Source organism: Lonchura striata, chromosome 8 (genome assembly GCF_050655825.1).
Source record: "Lonchura striata isolate lonStrDom1 chromosome 8, ASM5065582v1, whole genome shotgun sequence".
NCBI lineage: Eukaryota > Metazoa > Chordata > Aves > Passeriformes > Estrildidae > Lonchura > Lonchura striata.
Genome location: NC_140710.1, coordinates 9,081,792 through 9,097,054, shown reverse-complemented (window position 1 = coordinate 9,097,054; position 15,263 = coordinate 9,081,792). Strand labels below are relative to the sequence as shown.

The window sequence follows — 15,263 nt, the reverse complement described above, 5'->3', positions numbered from 1 at the left end:
ATAAATGGCCCTGCTCTCTTCCTCGTGTCTGACTGCTTTGATCCTGCATGAGCAGGTTTGGGTTAACAAACACCATCTGAGGATCTCGGCCTTTCTGTGCCAGATCTCACCATCTGCATAAATGAGTTGCATCTGTCTATGCTCATCTCCTGCCTTCGGAGAGAGCAGCCTGAGGTCTTGAAACCAGGGGCTCCTAAGAGTGCCCCTCCTGTGGGGTTCGAAATGTGCTTGGGATGCTGGGGATCTGGTGCTGTGGAGAGGCCAGCCACTGTTGCTATCCCTCACAGCTAGGAAGGCTGTGGATAAATGTGAATGTTCCCATGCTAGATGCCATTTAATGTCCAGTGGGCAGGTGTTTGTATGATTTTAAGTATAACTTTGTTTCTAGAATCATCACCATCAGTAGAGCATTACTGGAATTTTTCATAGGAGTTGCTTAATAGTTACATTTTTATTTTTGTGAGCAAATTACAGTGTTGGGAAATGATGGACATGGCTGTATTCCTCATGGGGCAGCCCATAGTTCCATCCATATGAAGTTACTCCACTGCCAGCAAGAAAATACTATTAAAATTCTGTAATCCTTTCCTCCCAGCACCGCCCTGCCTCTGCAGGAGGCAGCACTGATAGAAATTGGGGTGAACCCACATCCATGGCCATCCATCCTTGCTGGAAGTGCAGTTCCTCGATTTTCCACTGTTTGAACCTATCTTAAGCCAGTCCTGCAGGGCATCTGGGCTCCTTACAGGATCTGTGTTTATTGGCAGGGAGGGGCTCAGGAGGTGGCGTTTCCTTCCTCCTCCCCTCCTCAGTGCACTCTGCACTGCGGGTGGCAGTCGTGCAGCACCGTCCCTTCTCCTTGGGGACCTTGGTGACTATGCCACCCTCTTGTCACGGCTGAGGGTCTCCACCTCCTTCATGAAGCGCAGGCACAGCTCCTCCTGCCAGGGCAAGGCCACGCACTGCACGGCCACGGGCATCCCCACGGCTCCTGCCACAGCCTGCAGCGGGGGCACAAGCAGTGAGGGATCACCCGGGCACTTGGACCTCCAGCAGAGTTTGGCAGCTTGGTTTAGGCCTGTGGCTCATCCCACAGAGTGGGGAGGTTGGAGTTTGAGCCTTGTTACTGTGCTGGGCAGAAGGAAGGCTCTTGCTCTTCTCTCATAGAAATGGTTGCCAAATCTTGGGTAACATGTTTGAGACACCTTCCCCCACACACACCCCAGCCAGCTCTGCTTTGAGCTGTCTTATAGGCAGATCCCTTTTCCTTCAGCATTCCTGATCCATGCTGCACTGACAGCCTGGGCCTGGTTGAAGGCAACATGCAGCAGGAGGAAAGTGCATTGCAGTGCTGTGGGCTGTGGCTGTTGCAAGGACCTGCTCCCAGAAGCTTTGCTGCATGACTCCTTGCTGGCTTCAGCCTACCCAGCCTGTGGGAAATCCTTTAGTCCTCCCAAAACTTAGTGATTTATCTATTGAGGGCTTGGGAGAGCAGCAAGGGGTATGTTCAAGGTGGGTTTGGGAATTAGCAAGGGGTGTATAAAGAAGATAGGAATTTTTTTGTGCTGTGCCCATACTGATGGAGGATATAATCAAAACTGTTACCTGAACACACATCAGAAGTCTCTGCTCCACCACTTCCCATACCTGTTTCAGTGTCCGGTCCCAGGGGTCATCACAGCAGCCTTTGTAAAGCTTTAGCTCTTCCTCATCAGCCTCTGTCACGGTGCTGACGGGGACAACCCCAGCGGGGAAGTTCAGGACGTTGTACAGCATTGTGGAGGAGATGGCAGCTGAGAGAAGCAGGAGAGGATGCAGGCAGTCACAGCCTCCTGTCTTCAAACTTACACATCCCCTATTCACTGAAACCCCTGAGAACTGTGTCTGTCTCCATTTGCTCAGAGAGCTCTATGTAGTTACTTTTCCTTCCTAATTCCCATGAGATGCTTGGGCAGGCAGTGAAGCGCTGTGGTAATGGGTGTTGCCCTCCAGTCTTGGCCACTGTGGCTCTTTGCCCTCCTGGGAAGGCCCCAGACTCACTCACTGAGGAGTTTCCCAGGGTATCCCGTGGTGAAGGCAGGTCCCAGGACAGGGCACAGCACAACGTCCAGCTGGAGTTCCTTCCACTGGCTGATGAACTGGGAGCGGTACAGCTGCGGGAGGAGAGGAGCATGTCGTGGAGCCATGTCCATGCCTAGAGCCTCTCAGCCTCTCCAGGCACACCTGAGGAGGCAGCAGCAGGCAGTGGTGCTCAAGGGATGAGGCAGAGGAGCGTGTTTGCCTCCATTGCGTGTGGCCAGGAATTTGAAAGGTCCCACTTTGTCCAGCCCCACTCCCAGGGCAGCCTTTACTGTGCCTGGCCATGAGCACTGCAGGCAGCCCATGAAGTTCTGTCTGGGCTGACTCAAAAGCCCATCCACCCCATTCCTGTCCTTCTTTGTGCCTTTCCCTCCATCCTATCTTCTTCCAGCAACCCCTCCCCTGCACAATCCCTTTCCAGACTGATGACTCTGACCTGGTGCTTGCCACAAAACCTCAACTTGTAGTAGGATGCCAAAGAGGAAAGTCCTCAAAACAAACCTGTATTTGATGGTGATGATTCCACATCTCCTTCACTGACCTGCAAGTGGAAATCATAGCAACATCTTTAAGCTTTAAGAGGAGGAGGAATTGCTTAAATAGTCTTCTGGGTTGATAAGCCCTGGTGATTTTAGCAATTGCTTAAAACAATACAGCTTTCACAATCTTCCTAAAGTTTCCTTTGGCATCTGGCCAAGCAATTAAGCAGCAAATGTCTGGAAGTGCTGGAGAGAAGGTTTCCCTGATGGGCCTGGATTTAATACTCATCTCTTCCACAGGCTTCCTGTAATGACCTTATCCATTCAAGTGCCCCATTCCTGTCAGGATATCCCTAGGGGCAGTGGAGCCATGTCCAGGAATGAAGGACAGCCCCTGCAGACAGCAGATCACAGCCTTCTGTGAATCCAGTCCCCCCTAGCTAGAGGAGAAGGTGTCACCCACTTCCACGGACATCCCTGGGGACAATTCCATCTTACCTCATTCCAGCCATGGCGCTCAGGTACTCAGCCAGGCGGGGGAACTGCAAAGGCACGAGGTTCCTTAGGGACATGGCATGGGCCTGCAGTAACTTGTGTCACCCCAGGAAGTCCCTGTTCCTGTCCTGAGGGACAGGGACTCACCAGAGGTTTCAGAAGCAGAGCCAGCAGCTTTTTCACCAGCCTTGGGATCTTGCAGAAATTAATCTGTGGTTTCAAGCCTGGATCTGCAATATCTCCTGTGCTGAGAGATGACAAGAGGATGGGGTCACACCAGAGAAGCTGTTTGCCCTTTCTCAGAGACCTGAGCTGTGCCTGTGCCATGCTCATGGCATGGGGATGGAGGTGTTGGCAGCACTGCTGCCAGAGGGCTCCTACTTACAACACATCCAACCAGGTACGGCCTCCATCAGCAAAAAACGTCTTCATAAACAGTTCAGTCATGACATAGGGGATCCGAGGAGGAGAGAAGTGCACCAGCTGCACCAAAACACAAGATTATGTGGCAGCCTGGCCATGTGAATAGTTTCCAAGACCCAAATGTGGATAATCCTCAAAGGCAGAGAAGCACCTCCCTGGGCTTCATGTGCCAAGAGAAGCCCTGGTTCGACTGTTTTCTATCCAAGCACCTCCCCATGAGATTATTGCTGCTGATTTCCCATGAGATGCACTGCTCCCTTAGGCAGAGGGGTGTCTCTCTGCCTGGTGTTATGTGGCTGGAGTAACATAATCCCATACCTCAGCCAGGTCATTTTTCCCACAGATGTGCTTGGGAGCTGTGTCTGGTTTCTGGAGAGTGATTTCCTCAGTGAGGAGCGAGGCTGGGGACACTCTGGGGAGAAGAGCAGGGGTGGTGGTGCTCACCTGGTGCCCAGCAGCCTGCAGAGCATGCCTGGTTTCCTTCACTGCCCTCCTCATGCAGGGGGGCAGCGGGAAGTAGCCGTCGGTGTCGTAGTACCCGACCCGCAGGGGAGTGGAGCTGGAGTACACCTGGAGCAAAGACACCACTTCAGCATTCCTATTCCTAGTGGGATTGCTGTGGAAATCCTTTAGACATACACCATTGACCAGGTCTGGGACTAAGACTGTTTCCAGCCACACCCACACTACATCAAGAAAGCAAAGGGGTCCTTTCTGAACCTTGTGACTCAATGGCAGGGTCCTCCCTGCCCTTTACATCCCCAGACTTCAGGCAAATCATTCCAAAGTGACACTAAGCTGATTTTCCTTTGTATGCTCCATCTTTGGAATATGTAACAGAGTGAGCCCTGTCATTAAACTTTGTCATCCTTCTGCAAATTTGTATTAAAATCTGCTTTCTCCAATGCCTTTGACAGCGATTCTTTCGTGACGCCCACCTGGGGTAGGTCTGCTCTCATGCTGGCACCCACTGCAGAAGGGGGCAAGAGCTCCAAATGTGAAGCAGTGACTACTATTCTGGTTTGCTGTTTATAGTTACCCTTTCCAAATGTCTATCCCTGCCTTTTTCTCCAGGCCTTCCTTTAGGAGGAGGACAACCATTCCAGACAAGTGGATTCAATCATTTCTAATAAGTGTGGAGGTAGAAAAGCCTCCTGAAGCTGGTCTGCTGCAGAGAGAAAGGGAACACCCTCAGTTAAGAGATTTGTGCAGAAGTTTCTGATCTTGTCTCATCTTCCCCTAAAGATCTCCATGTATTTGCTCCCAGTGTTGCCTTCTTCCCTAATCTTTTTTCTGGGTCCTCTCAAGTCAATAAGCTGCATTCCAGCTGAGAAGACAGACAGGATAACTACTGATTTGCCTATTTTTTTAACATGATAATTATGAATTGTGCCCCCAAAGAGAGCTATTTTACTGAAAACCAGTCCTGTAAAGATAGCTGGACCCTTCAGGAGGGCGTGTGGCACTCTGGAAGGAAGCAGGGCTTGCTGAGTGAAGGCCTCACCTCCTCGTTGAAGGGGATGGGGGGCACGGTGGGGTCCAGCTGGAACATCTCCTGGCAGAGCAGAGCCTTCATGCACAGGGCCAGGCTGTCCACATCCCTTGCCATGGGCCCCAGGGCACAAGGGACTGGATGGGACAAGAGCAAACAATCCCAGTGAGCAGATGGGTGTGCCAAAACACCAGCCCACCCCTTGCACAGCCATGTCGGGGTGAGCAGGCAATGAGGGAAGTTTCAGATGGACTCCAGACAGGCCTTTGTTGTCTCAGGTTTTCTTCTGGCCTACAGGAGAACATCAGGCTCTTCACAGGATATAGGGAAAAGGAATTTAAAATTCATGTACCTGCCAGGATGCCATTGACAGGGCTAGTTACTCCAGACAGGCTATGGGAAAAGAAGAAGTATATTGTCATTTCAGTAATGGAGGGATATTCACAGCATGGTTGAAAAGCATGTGGGGTGTCCAGCTCAGGACCAGAAACAGAAGGAAATTATTTCAAAAATTTGAATTGAAATAGTTTGGTTTGAATAGTTCAAACCATATTTTTTGGCCAAAATAAAACAAACAAACATAAACCCCAACAGCTCTTAGTTTTGGTTTAACCAAAATGGTTCCATTTTGGCATTATTAAACCACTTTAACTCCCTTTTACTTTTAACTCCAGGCTAGATTTACAATGAAAACATGCCCATTCCCCACAAAATCTAACCATGAAACCTCCTGGGGGAGTTTTTGAGCGAAGCAAGCCACCCTGAAAGAGCCACCCTCTCTCCTCCCTCCAAGTACCCCCCAGTTCCTTCCCCCTTGACCAGAGCAGGGCTGGCAGGCGGCCCCAGCACCCACCTGAGCCTCTCGGCCGTGGGTTTGAGGCCGCAGAGGCCGCAGAAGCTGCAGGGCAGGCGGATGCTGCCGCCCATGTCCGAGCCCACGCCCAGGATGGAGCCTCCCCCTGCCATCAGAGCTGCCTCCCCTCCCGAGGAGCCCCCGGGGCTCTTCTGGGGGTTGAGGGGGTTTAAAGTCCGGCCAAAGGTGGGGTTGCTGCAGTCGTAGCTGGGGAGAAGAAAGCCAGGAAAGAGGCTGTGAGGAACAGCCAAATGTCTTGGGTTTGTTTGTTTTCCTTTGCAGAGAGCCTGGGTGGCATAGCCAACCCCATCCTTTCAGCCTGTAAATCCCTCAGGACACAGCTCATTGCCAGCAGCATCTGCTCTCCCTCCCATGCACAAGTGCACTCGATTTATCTTAACTCACTGTAGACTTTTACCCCTCTTCATCTTATCTGACAGCTTTTTCAGTTGAGATTGTTGCCAGATAATGGAAAAGGGACTGTCCAGGACATGCCCCAGGAGCCAGGGAGGAACCTGTCCAGGGACCTACAGGCTGGGATTTTCCTTCAGAAGCACAACCAGATTTTTAATGATGTATGTCACCTGAAGAGGGTTTGTGGCACGTTGGTCATTGCAAATGGGATGGCCCCTTGTTTCTTCAGGACCTTGACCAGGACACTGTCCTCATCCATCAGAGTGCCCAGGCACTGCACGAGCCCACAGGTTGCCAAGTGCCCCTGCAGAGAAGTGACAAGGGACACAGTGCAGTCCCCTTGCTCTTTTGGAAAGATCCTCTGGCATTCCTTCAGGGGTTGTGTGTTTGGTACCAACCCACTCCCCTGAGAGCCCTTGCTTGAAGGATTCCCTCTCCTTCCATCCTTGGCAGAGGGCTGCCAAGCACTCACTGGCTTAAAGCTTCTCCTGAAACTCTCCTTGCTCTTTTCCTTGCTCCTTTTCTCCCCTGACCCAAATGCAGCTCCATACTCCATGGGTGCACTAGCTCAGGATCAAACCCAGCATCCTGCAGTCCAAGTGAATCCACTAGTGAATGTTCAGGGAAGGAATAACCCCAGGTAAACAAAATATATGAGACTTTTTCAGTTAGCCTTGGTATTTGGGGCTTGCTTTGGGCTTAAAGCCCTCAACTTTAATGCAGCTTGCACTGTGTCATGTATCAGAGGAGAACACATTTGTGTGTATAACTATTCATCCCTGTTTTTTTCTGCTCATGGAAGTTTGTGCTGCTTTTGGCTGGGGTAGTTTATTTTCTTCACAGTATCTACTTCTATTACAGGGCTGTGTTTTGGATTTTGTGTTGTAAACAGTGTTGATAACACAGGGATGTCATTGTTATCACTGAGCAGGGCTTGCACAGAGCTCACACTGCCTCACCAGTGAGCAGCTGGGGGAGCACAGCTGGGAGGGGACAGTCAGGACAGCTGACCCCAGGTGACCAGAGGGACATTCCATGCCATATGGAGTCATGCTCAGCATATAAAGCTGGAGGAAGAGGAAGGAAGGGGAGATGTTTGGGTTGATGGCATTTGCCTTTCCCAGTTACCATCACACAAGATGGAGCCCTGCTCTCCTGGGGGTGGCTGAACACCTGCCTGCCCATGGCATGTGGTGAGCAAGTTATTTATTTTGCCTTCCTTGTGTGCAGAGTTTACCTGATAAACTGTCTTTATCTCAACCCACAAGTTTTCTCACTTTTACCCTTTCTATTCTCTTTCCCACATCCCACTGCGTGTGGGAGGAGTGAGTGAGTGAGTGAGTGAGTGAGTGAGTGAGTGAGTGAGTGAGTGCCCACTGGGTTGCAGCTGCCTCAGAGACAGCCAGGTTTCCTGTGGCGCCAGGATGGGGCCCCTTCCCCATTCTCCATCTCCCAGCACTTCACCACCCAGCCCGGCCCACGCTGGGCCATGCAAAAACACAAAGGGAAGAACCTTGTGGCCGATGTGGTCCTTGATGCTGACGGGGATGCCGTAGAGCAGCCCTTTCTCCTTGTGCCCTTCTACTTCCTGGAGCTGCTCCTCACACTCTGGGATAAAGTGGCGCAAGCAGTTTGTCTGCTGGGTCACTTCCAGGGCCTTCGTTGGGCATGTGGAGGATAAGAACAGCATCATTACACTGCATTCAGCAGCTGCCCTGGTCTACAAAATACAGCCTGAATAACCCCCTCCCCACGGCATCCCAGCTCAAGCCATCTCAAAGGATCTGACCCAGGAGACAGAGCATGTTTTTCTCTTGATATCTGCTGTATTAAAGGCTGGTCATAATCCAGCTCCAGTAAGCCTTTTCAGCTACCAGCACAAGCTCCATGGCATGGAGAATGTAAAAGATTTGCTCTGTCCATCTCACTGTGGATGGACACTCACCTTCTCTAAGTAGGTGTAGAGGACAGTCCTGGGGGACAGAGACCCTTCCTGGAGTCTTCTAGTGAGTTCCAGCAGGGGCAGGGACAGAATGGCATCTGTCTGGACAATGGGGACCTGCAAAGGGAAGGTGAGGGGATCCAGGGCAGCAACTCCAGTTATGTAGCAGCATGGAAAATGGACTATGTTTGCTGCTACCTCCTGAAAATATCTTCTGAGAAAGCTGCTTGGGCAGGCACAGACAGCCACTCAACCCACACTCACACCACAGCAGAGAAGGACAGAAAGGGTCTCTGTAAGAGTTCCAGCAAAGTTTATTGTAGAGCCATGCTGAAGGAGTCTGGGGACAGAAGATGAGAAAACTGCAATGTCCCAGGTTAAGTGTGGGGTCGGGGCCAATGGTCTGTGGGCAGGACAAGGGCAGGGCAAAGGGCAGATTAACACAGGGCTGCAGAGTACCATGGGAGAAACCCCTTTTGCTCACCTCCAGCAGTGAGGCATACTCTAAACCTGTGGCAAATTCTTGCAGGACATCACCCTAGAAGTTCCCCTAACAGGCTCAAAGCCCCCACAGTCACCCTTTGGCTCAGGGTAAAAGGCTGTTAAGTTTTGTCAACATCATCAGCAGAGTTTGCTGGAAAGGCAGATCCTGCATGTGGTGGTTCAGACCTTGAGCTGCCAAGTGTTTTATCCTGAGTTTGGATATCACAAACAGAATGCAAACCCAGGTGTCAAAGGGCTTTGTCCATCCACTGCAGCAGAGGACGTGGCAGTGCCTTCCTCCTGGCACAGTGGGACCTCGCCACCGTGCAAGACATAACCTCAGCTGAACAAACACTGCCTGGGACAGAAGGTGCCAAAGTCCTTGCACACAAGCCTCAGGCTGTCCTTTCATCCCTCAGAACAGGTACAGGCAGTGCAGGACAGCCAGGGCTGAGAACAAACATTTAACAGCTCAAGTCCATCAAACTGACCAAAAAAAGAAAGTCAGCAGGAACTCACAGGTGTCTTTACTCGGGTAAAGAAGACTGGCAGTTTTCAGTGCCACCAGGTTTTTAGAGGTTTTATACAATATATTTATATTTATATAGATCTATATTTAAGAAAAAATGTTGCAGATATATGTATCACTTCATCTCCAGGTGTGTTACCTGCATAAACGTGAGCTGGCTTACCCAGTGTGTACTCAGAAGTGAATGGAGCAGAAGGGAAAGGTGGTTAGAAATGATGTTGCACTAGAACTCAGGGCTATGGTGGGTGATGCCTGGCTCATTCACCTCCATGTCACGTCCTGGTTGCTCCCAGAGGACACTGAAAACCTGGTGTTTCATTAGTGTAAATTTAGACCAAGCACCTTCTGGGCAGCCAGATGGGAGGTGCCACTGACTGAGAATGCTGCTTTTGGAGACACCCCTGGAGCTGTCCAGAAGCCAAGTTTTAGAGCCAAGGGTGGAGGGGTGTGAACAGATGTGCAAACATAGAGTTAAGCAGAGGAAAAAGCTTTCTTGCTTCTACCCATAATTGGCAAGAGACATTTCCAGATCATTAAAGAATTGGGGTTTGGATCAATGAAGATCCTGTGCATCATCACCTGTGTTGTTCAGAAACCTCTTCTCAGTGAGTATTTCACATTCCCCAAGCTGTAAACTCCCACCACACTCATCCAGCTTGAGCAGGGCAGTGATCTCCCTTTCTCCCAGGGCAGCCTTTCCTCTTGTTGAGGGCTGCTGGCACATCTCCTCCTTACAAAAGCTATGGGGCCATGAGCTGGAAGGAGGAGCTGAAGGACAGCACCAGCAGATGCCCCAGTGGGACTCAGCCCCCCGAGGAGGATGGCTTACCTCCTCCCTGAACTGCTGGACAGCCTTTGCCATTTTCTTCATACCCTCATCCCGGGTCCTCCGAGCCTCTTCCATTTTCTTCTGGATCATCTTTTTGCTCAGCCATTTCCAGACCACCAGGGCTGCCACGGAGCCGCCGAGCAGGGCGAGGGCAGCAGGAGTGTTCCCCTTCCCCTCTGGCAGGAGCTGTCTCAGCTGCTGCTGGACCATCACGTGCATTTCTGCTCCCCGAGGAGGCAGTGAGAAAGAAAAGCAAGGCAGGTGTGGGACACCTTCCCTGACTCCCCAGGCCCATCCCTCCCCCCAGCATCCCTATCCTGGCTCAGCAAACAGTTCAGATAGTTCAGGCTAAAGCTGGCCCCTGCAAAGCTGCTGTAGGTGGAGTGTGCAGTGAAAATGATTAACCACGAAATGGAGAGGGTAAAGTGTGGCCAATGAACCTTGTGTTCATTGGGGTGTTGTGTTTATAGGGGCTTTCTGGACTGTGGGAAGCTATCTGCTGGGGAGGACTGTAGGATCAACTGAACAAATGAAGCAGGGAAATTGCTGCTGTCTTATTTCCTGTGTAGCCTGAGAGAACAATGGGAGAAGAGGAAACCCAGCATGAAATAGCAAGGCTTCCCTGCACGGGGCTGAAGAGTGGAATGCTGAGGGAATGCTTAGCTGTGGGGTACCCTGGGCTCACCAAGTCCCTTCTGCTGCTGCCACGGTGACCAGAGAATGTTTTGGCACTGCTGTGGTGTCCTCATGCACCAGCAGGAGAGGCTGTTCCACCCTCTGACAAAGCATGTTGTTATTGCCTTAGGAGTGGAAAATCCCACAGGCTTGCAGGCCAGAACCAAATACTTCCACCAGATATTGGAAAGGCTTGTAGCAAGATGCCTCTTACTACAAGCACCAAGAACAACACTGAGCTGAAGGCAACAGCCCAGCCAACATCAGCCATGGTCTGTCTGCAATCTCCTTTGTTGCTTTTGGATGGTGGATCCTCCCTATGGGTCCCCTCCTTGGGAAAAGTGTTTGGGCAGCTATGGATTGTGCATTACAAAGCTTTGCAAGCTTCCAGCAGAGTGTGGAACTGGATATGGAATGGAGGCTGAAGAACCCTCTCTCTTCAGGGCTAAGTTCCATTGTCATGTGTGGTTTTAACATTTTCTCTCACGATTTGTGTCAGCTGGGAATGTTCTTATCTCAGTTCTTAAGGAACTGAACAGATCTGCCTTTGGTGCCCTCAAGGGGAAATGTTCTGGAGCTGGCAGCAATGTGATAACAAACTGAGCTGGCCTTTTCCTGTGTCCATTCCAGTGGCACCCTTCCTTGGGGGATGCCCCCTCATCTCTGGCACTGCTGGTATGAAAAGAGCTGCAGCCTGGGGACATGCCTGCAGCTCATCCTGCTCCTGCTCCGTGGTGCTGGCTGCAGCAGGAGCTTCCCGAAGGTGCAGAGTGATGCATGTGAGCAGAGCCAGCCCTCTCCCAGTCCTTATCCAGCCTCCAGGGATCTGTGCCAGAGGTGGATTCTTTGCCTGTGTGACAGCACCACAACCTCTGTGATGGGCTGAGCAGTGTGGGAGGGTTTTCTCCCTGTGCTGGCAAGTGTCAGGGCATCATCCTCCCACATCCGCCTGTGCTCTGGGATCTGTGCCCCGGCCCTGCCCTTTAGACACTTGGTAAATATTTCAACAAACAGACACAGCTGTGTCTGGACTGACTTGGCATTTCAAAGGGCACATTTTCCAGCAGGCACAGCTGCATTTCCAGATGGCTGGATGCTGCTGGGGAAAACCCTTCTCCTATCAATGTCCCAGCATCTCCACATCCTTCACGAGTCTGAGGTGTGGCTCCTCCTGCCACCGCAAGGCCACAAATCCAAGGCAGCCTAAAGGAGGAAAGTAGAGGGATGTCCCAAGTCAAAGTCTCAAGTCCACAGCAGAGATGACAGACCAGCCTGCCTTGCAGGTCAATATTCACTTCTCCGTGTTGAATTTGTCACCTGAATTGATCCAAGACCAAGACCAAACCCGCTAGTGGAGTTCAGATGAAAGCCATGACCCTTTTCACAAGGAGAGTCAGCATGTAACAGCTGGGCTGGGGTTTCATTATGGCATCCACAACGTGCCCTTCACTTTGACCATCCCTGAAAAAGGCATTTAAACCAAATCAGAGAGTCCCCTCCTGTCCCCAGCAAGACCTGCACCATCTTTGCTTTCAAGAGCAAAACTGCACTGATTCACTCTCAGCAGGTTCAGCTCTCAAGCAGGCTGGGTCTTTTCCAAAATTCTTATAATTGAACTGGTTTTTCCCTAAATTTATAAGGAACATTTTTGTCAACTTTGACCCCCTTTTGATTGAAATGATAAAAAATAAATCCTGACAGCTGTGTCTTGTGTTCATGTATTTGTAACCAAACACTCTGATGCTATGTTTAAAACTATTTGCAAAATGAGGCACATTAATTATACTGCTCTGAAAGAATTTTAAAGACATTTTACAAAATACTGAAATCATAGTGAAATGGGCTGGACCCCTCTGGGGGTTTTGTTCATGTTGGCTCACAGGGCTGAATAAATGTTTTCTGGGAACACTCCAGCTTCTGACTCATTTCAGCCTGGAAGGTCCATTGTAAGCATAACACTTTCCTCAGTTCCAGTCCAACTCCACTAGCACTCACATAACATAACAGCTGCTAGGAAACTTTCCCCTACCTAAGCTGCAGCTTTCCAAACACTAAGGACATCAGCTGAGAAGTGAGGGTCTGTCCCTGATAACCCCTTTTCACGTTGCTCAGCCAGGACGCTGTTGGCTTTTCCTGAATAAACTGTGATAGGATGGGAGAGAGAACTCCCGTGGCAGCCCTCAGACTTCTGACAGCAGGGGCTGCTTTGTCTCCTGACCATCCCTACAATTTTCCTACTTTTATGGGTATTGCACTGTTTTCCTTCAGATTTCCATAGCTAAGCTGTATGAAGCCTACTTAGAACTTGTCCTGCAAGGCAGAGACACGATCAGAAAAGGTGCTGCAGAGAGCTGTTAGGAGTTCACCAGAAGTCCAGGAGCATTCCTATTTCTTCTGTAATTTCTCGTGTCTTGCACAGGTCTGTCCCCACTGAGTGACAGCTGTGACTTTAGTGCCCTGATGGGGAGGGACTGGGATGTTCCCAGCTGCTCCATGACTGGGCACAAACCTTACAGCAGGAAGTTTTCACTGGTCTCCCATGGGCAAGCAGGGAGTGTAGGAAGCTGGAGAACTGTAACAGGAAAGCAAACAAAACAAAGAGTGAGCAGATTGAGACCCTGCTTGGAGGGGTGAGGATTTGTGCAGTAAACAGCTGTTTCAGAGTGAAAGATCTACCAGCCCTGATTCTTGCTTTTTTTTGTGTTTCAAGAGTGAACATTTTTATATTCAGGTGTTTCGTCTCACCTGCTTTTTGAACATTTACTTTAAGCTTCTTCTAACTACCACCTTCCTTGAAACTTATTTGAGGTGAATATATGGGATCCTGGGAATGTTTGTGTCCCTAAATTTCTCTGCCACTGCCTGTTACGTAGAGAGCTCTGTGTACTTTGGATACTGTAAGGGGACAACTGACTCCTTCTAACCACTCATGTTCTGTTGGTGTAAGTCCTTCTGGAGTGTTTTATTTGTTCCTGGCATTGTGATTATGCAACGATATGAACTGCAAACTAAAGAAAAAGTCCTGCAAAATAAAGTAAAACCAAATAAAAAACCTGGATTTTCTGATCCTCAGTCCCTCAACCTTTCTTGGTTATTTATCTGGCCACAGAATGAAATGTGGATTAAGGAGGGCAGATTTAAATTATTAAAATCAAGAGGGAGGGGGAAAAAGGATCAAACACTACAACCAGGATATTGTACTGAGGATGAAAGAAACTAGAAAAAACAAAGCCCTTTGGCCCAAGCAGCATTTGTACATAATTCTCTGGGACAGACCAAAGCCTGGACTTTGGTTAGTGCTAGGCAGCTGGACAAGCACTGTGCAAACACACGGGGCAGGGCTGCAAGGGCTGCACAGCCCGAGCCAACAGCTCCTGGTGAAGCTGTGCTGGTGGGTGTGGAAGGGGCTGACATTCTTTTTCCAGCTTGGAGAAGGCCTGGAGGAAGAACTTTCCTAAAAACTTGAAGTTCTGCCCAGCTAAAGGCCTTTCCCTGCTGATGTTTCAGCACCTGACCTCACCAGGCTGCTCTCAGCATCACCCTCCCCACTCTCCCCTACATTTATGCAGCAATGGCAACTGGTGTAATGAACAGCCTGGCTGGAGAAAGGCCCTACATTTAACCCAGGAAGGTGCTTTGCTGTCTGCCCAGCTGAGGCATTTACCTGATCTGTAAATTACTGAACAGACCACTAAGACAGGGCCAAACATGTATCTTATTTCCCTCACGCTTTTCCAACAATTTTCTGGATGTCTTCTGTACCTCATCCACTACAGTGCCAGGAGTGTTATCTGAGCATCCATGTTCTCTGCTTCAGCATCTGCTGGATCATAGGGAGAAATTCCCTTTGGCTGCTGGGTCTGGGAGTGAGTGCTGCAGGATCCTGAGATCTAGTGGTGGCTGGAAGCAGGAGAGAGGAGAGTGGGAGGAACAGCAAACCCCTTCTAGAGCCATCCACAAGGAGCAGCTGGAATGCAGAGCACAAGTATGCCTGGAGAAATTCCTTTTAGAAACAGGACTTTTTTACTTGGTTCAGCCTTGCAAAGATGTAGAGGGATACAGGAGTAAAGGGCACAGACCTTTCCTTGCAAAACAAGATCTGTGCATACTCAGGTCTAGCCAGGGATGCTACTTGGGCAGATTTCTTATTTAATGGAGAGCTCCCATCTTCCCTTTGAGAGGGCAGCTAAAGACCCTTTGCTCCTGGCCTGAGAGGGTCACAGTCACCTCCCAGGCCGGGGCTGGTGCCCCCAGCAGCAATCCTGCAGAGGCAGAGCATTTCCTTGGAGCAGGGTGTGCTTGGAGCTTCTCCTGGCTCCACGGGTCAGGGTGGTGACTCAGGCTGTGTGACTGTCACACTCCCTGTGTGACTCAATCCTGCTGCTGGATGACTGCAGCATCCCTGCACAGCCCCAGGGAGGCAGATGAATATCAAGGGCAGTGTCACCCCTTCTCTGTTCTGGCAGGCTTGGGGAAGGAGTTGCCCTAATGATCATTGCTAATGATCATGCCTTATTTCAACACACACTTGCTTATTCAAAGCATCTCCTTCATCACTCCCCCTTTGTCC

At 50.3% G+C, this 15,263-nt stretch overlaps 1 protein-coding gene across 3 annotated transcripts; it reads right to left on the bottom strand.

Annotated features, from left to right (window-relative positions):
* Nucleotides 1-432: 432 nt before the first annotated feature.
* On the bottom strand, nt 433-10,394 carry LOC110469769 (vitamin D3 hydroxylase-associated protein). Of its 3 annotated transcripts, XM_085586289.1 has the most exons (16): nt 10,376-10,394; nt 10,019-10,242; nt 8,181-8,294; nt 7,749-7,892; nt 6,406-6,539; nt 5,822-6,028; nt 5,318-5,361; nt 4,981-5,159; nt 3,921-4,046; nt 3,439-3,536; nt 3,201-3,300; nt 3,057-3,100; nt 2,581-2,620; nt 2,045-2,153; nt 1,648-1,793; nt 435-1,001 (listed from the first exon to the last, which is right to left on the bottom strand). In XM_085586289.1, exons 2-16 carry the CDS (start codon nt 10,235-10,237, stop codon nt 876-878), a joined length of 1,830 nt encoding a protein of 609 aa, XP_085442415.1. In that variant the 5' UTR covers nt 10,238-10,242; nt 10,376-10,394; the 3' UTR covers nt 435-875. The 3 variants fall into 3 exon arrangements, with proteins under 3 accessions (XP_021384539.1, XP_085442415.1, XP_085442414.1); XM_021528864.2 differs by lacking the exon at nt 10,376-10,394 and having other exon boundaries at nt 433-1,001; nt 4,981-5,105; nt 5,321-5,361; nt 10,019-10,363; XM_085586288.1 differs by lacking the exons at nt 435-1,001; nt 10,376-10,394 and having other exon boundaries at nt 1,328-1,793; nt 4,981-5,105; nt 5,321-5,361; nt 10,019-10,364.
* Between the last annotated feature and the right edge of the window lie 4,869 nt (nt 10,395-15,263).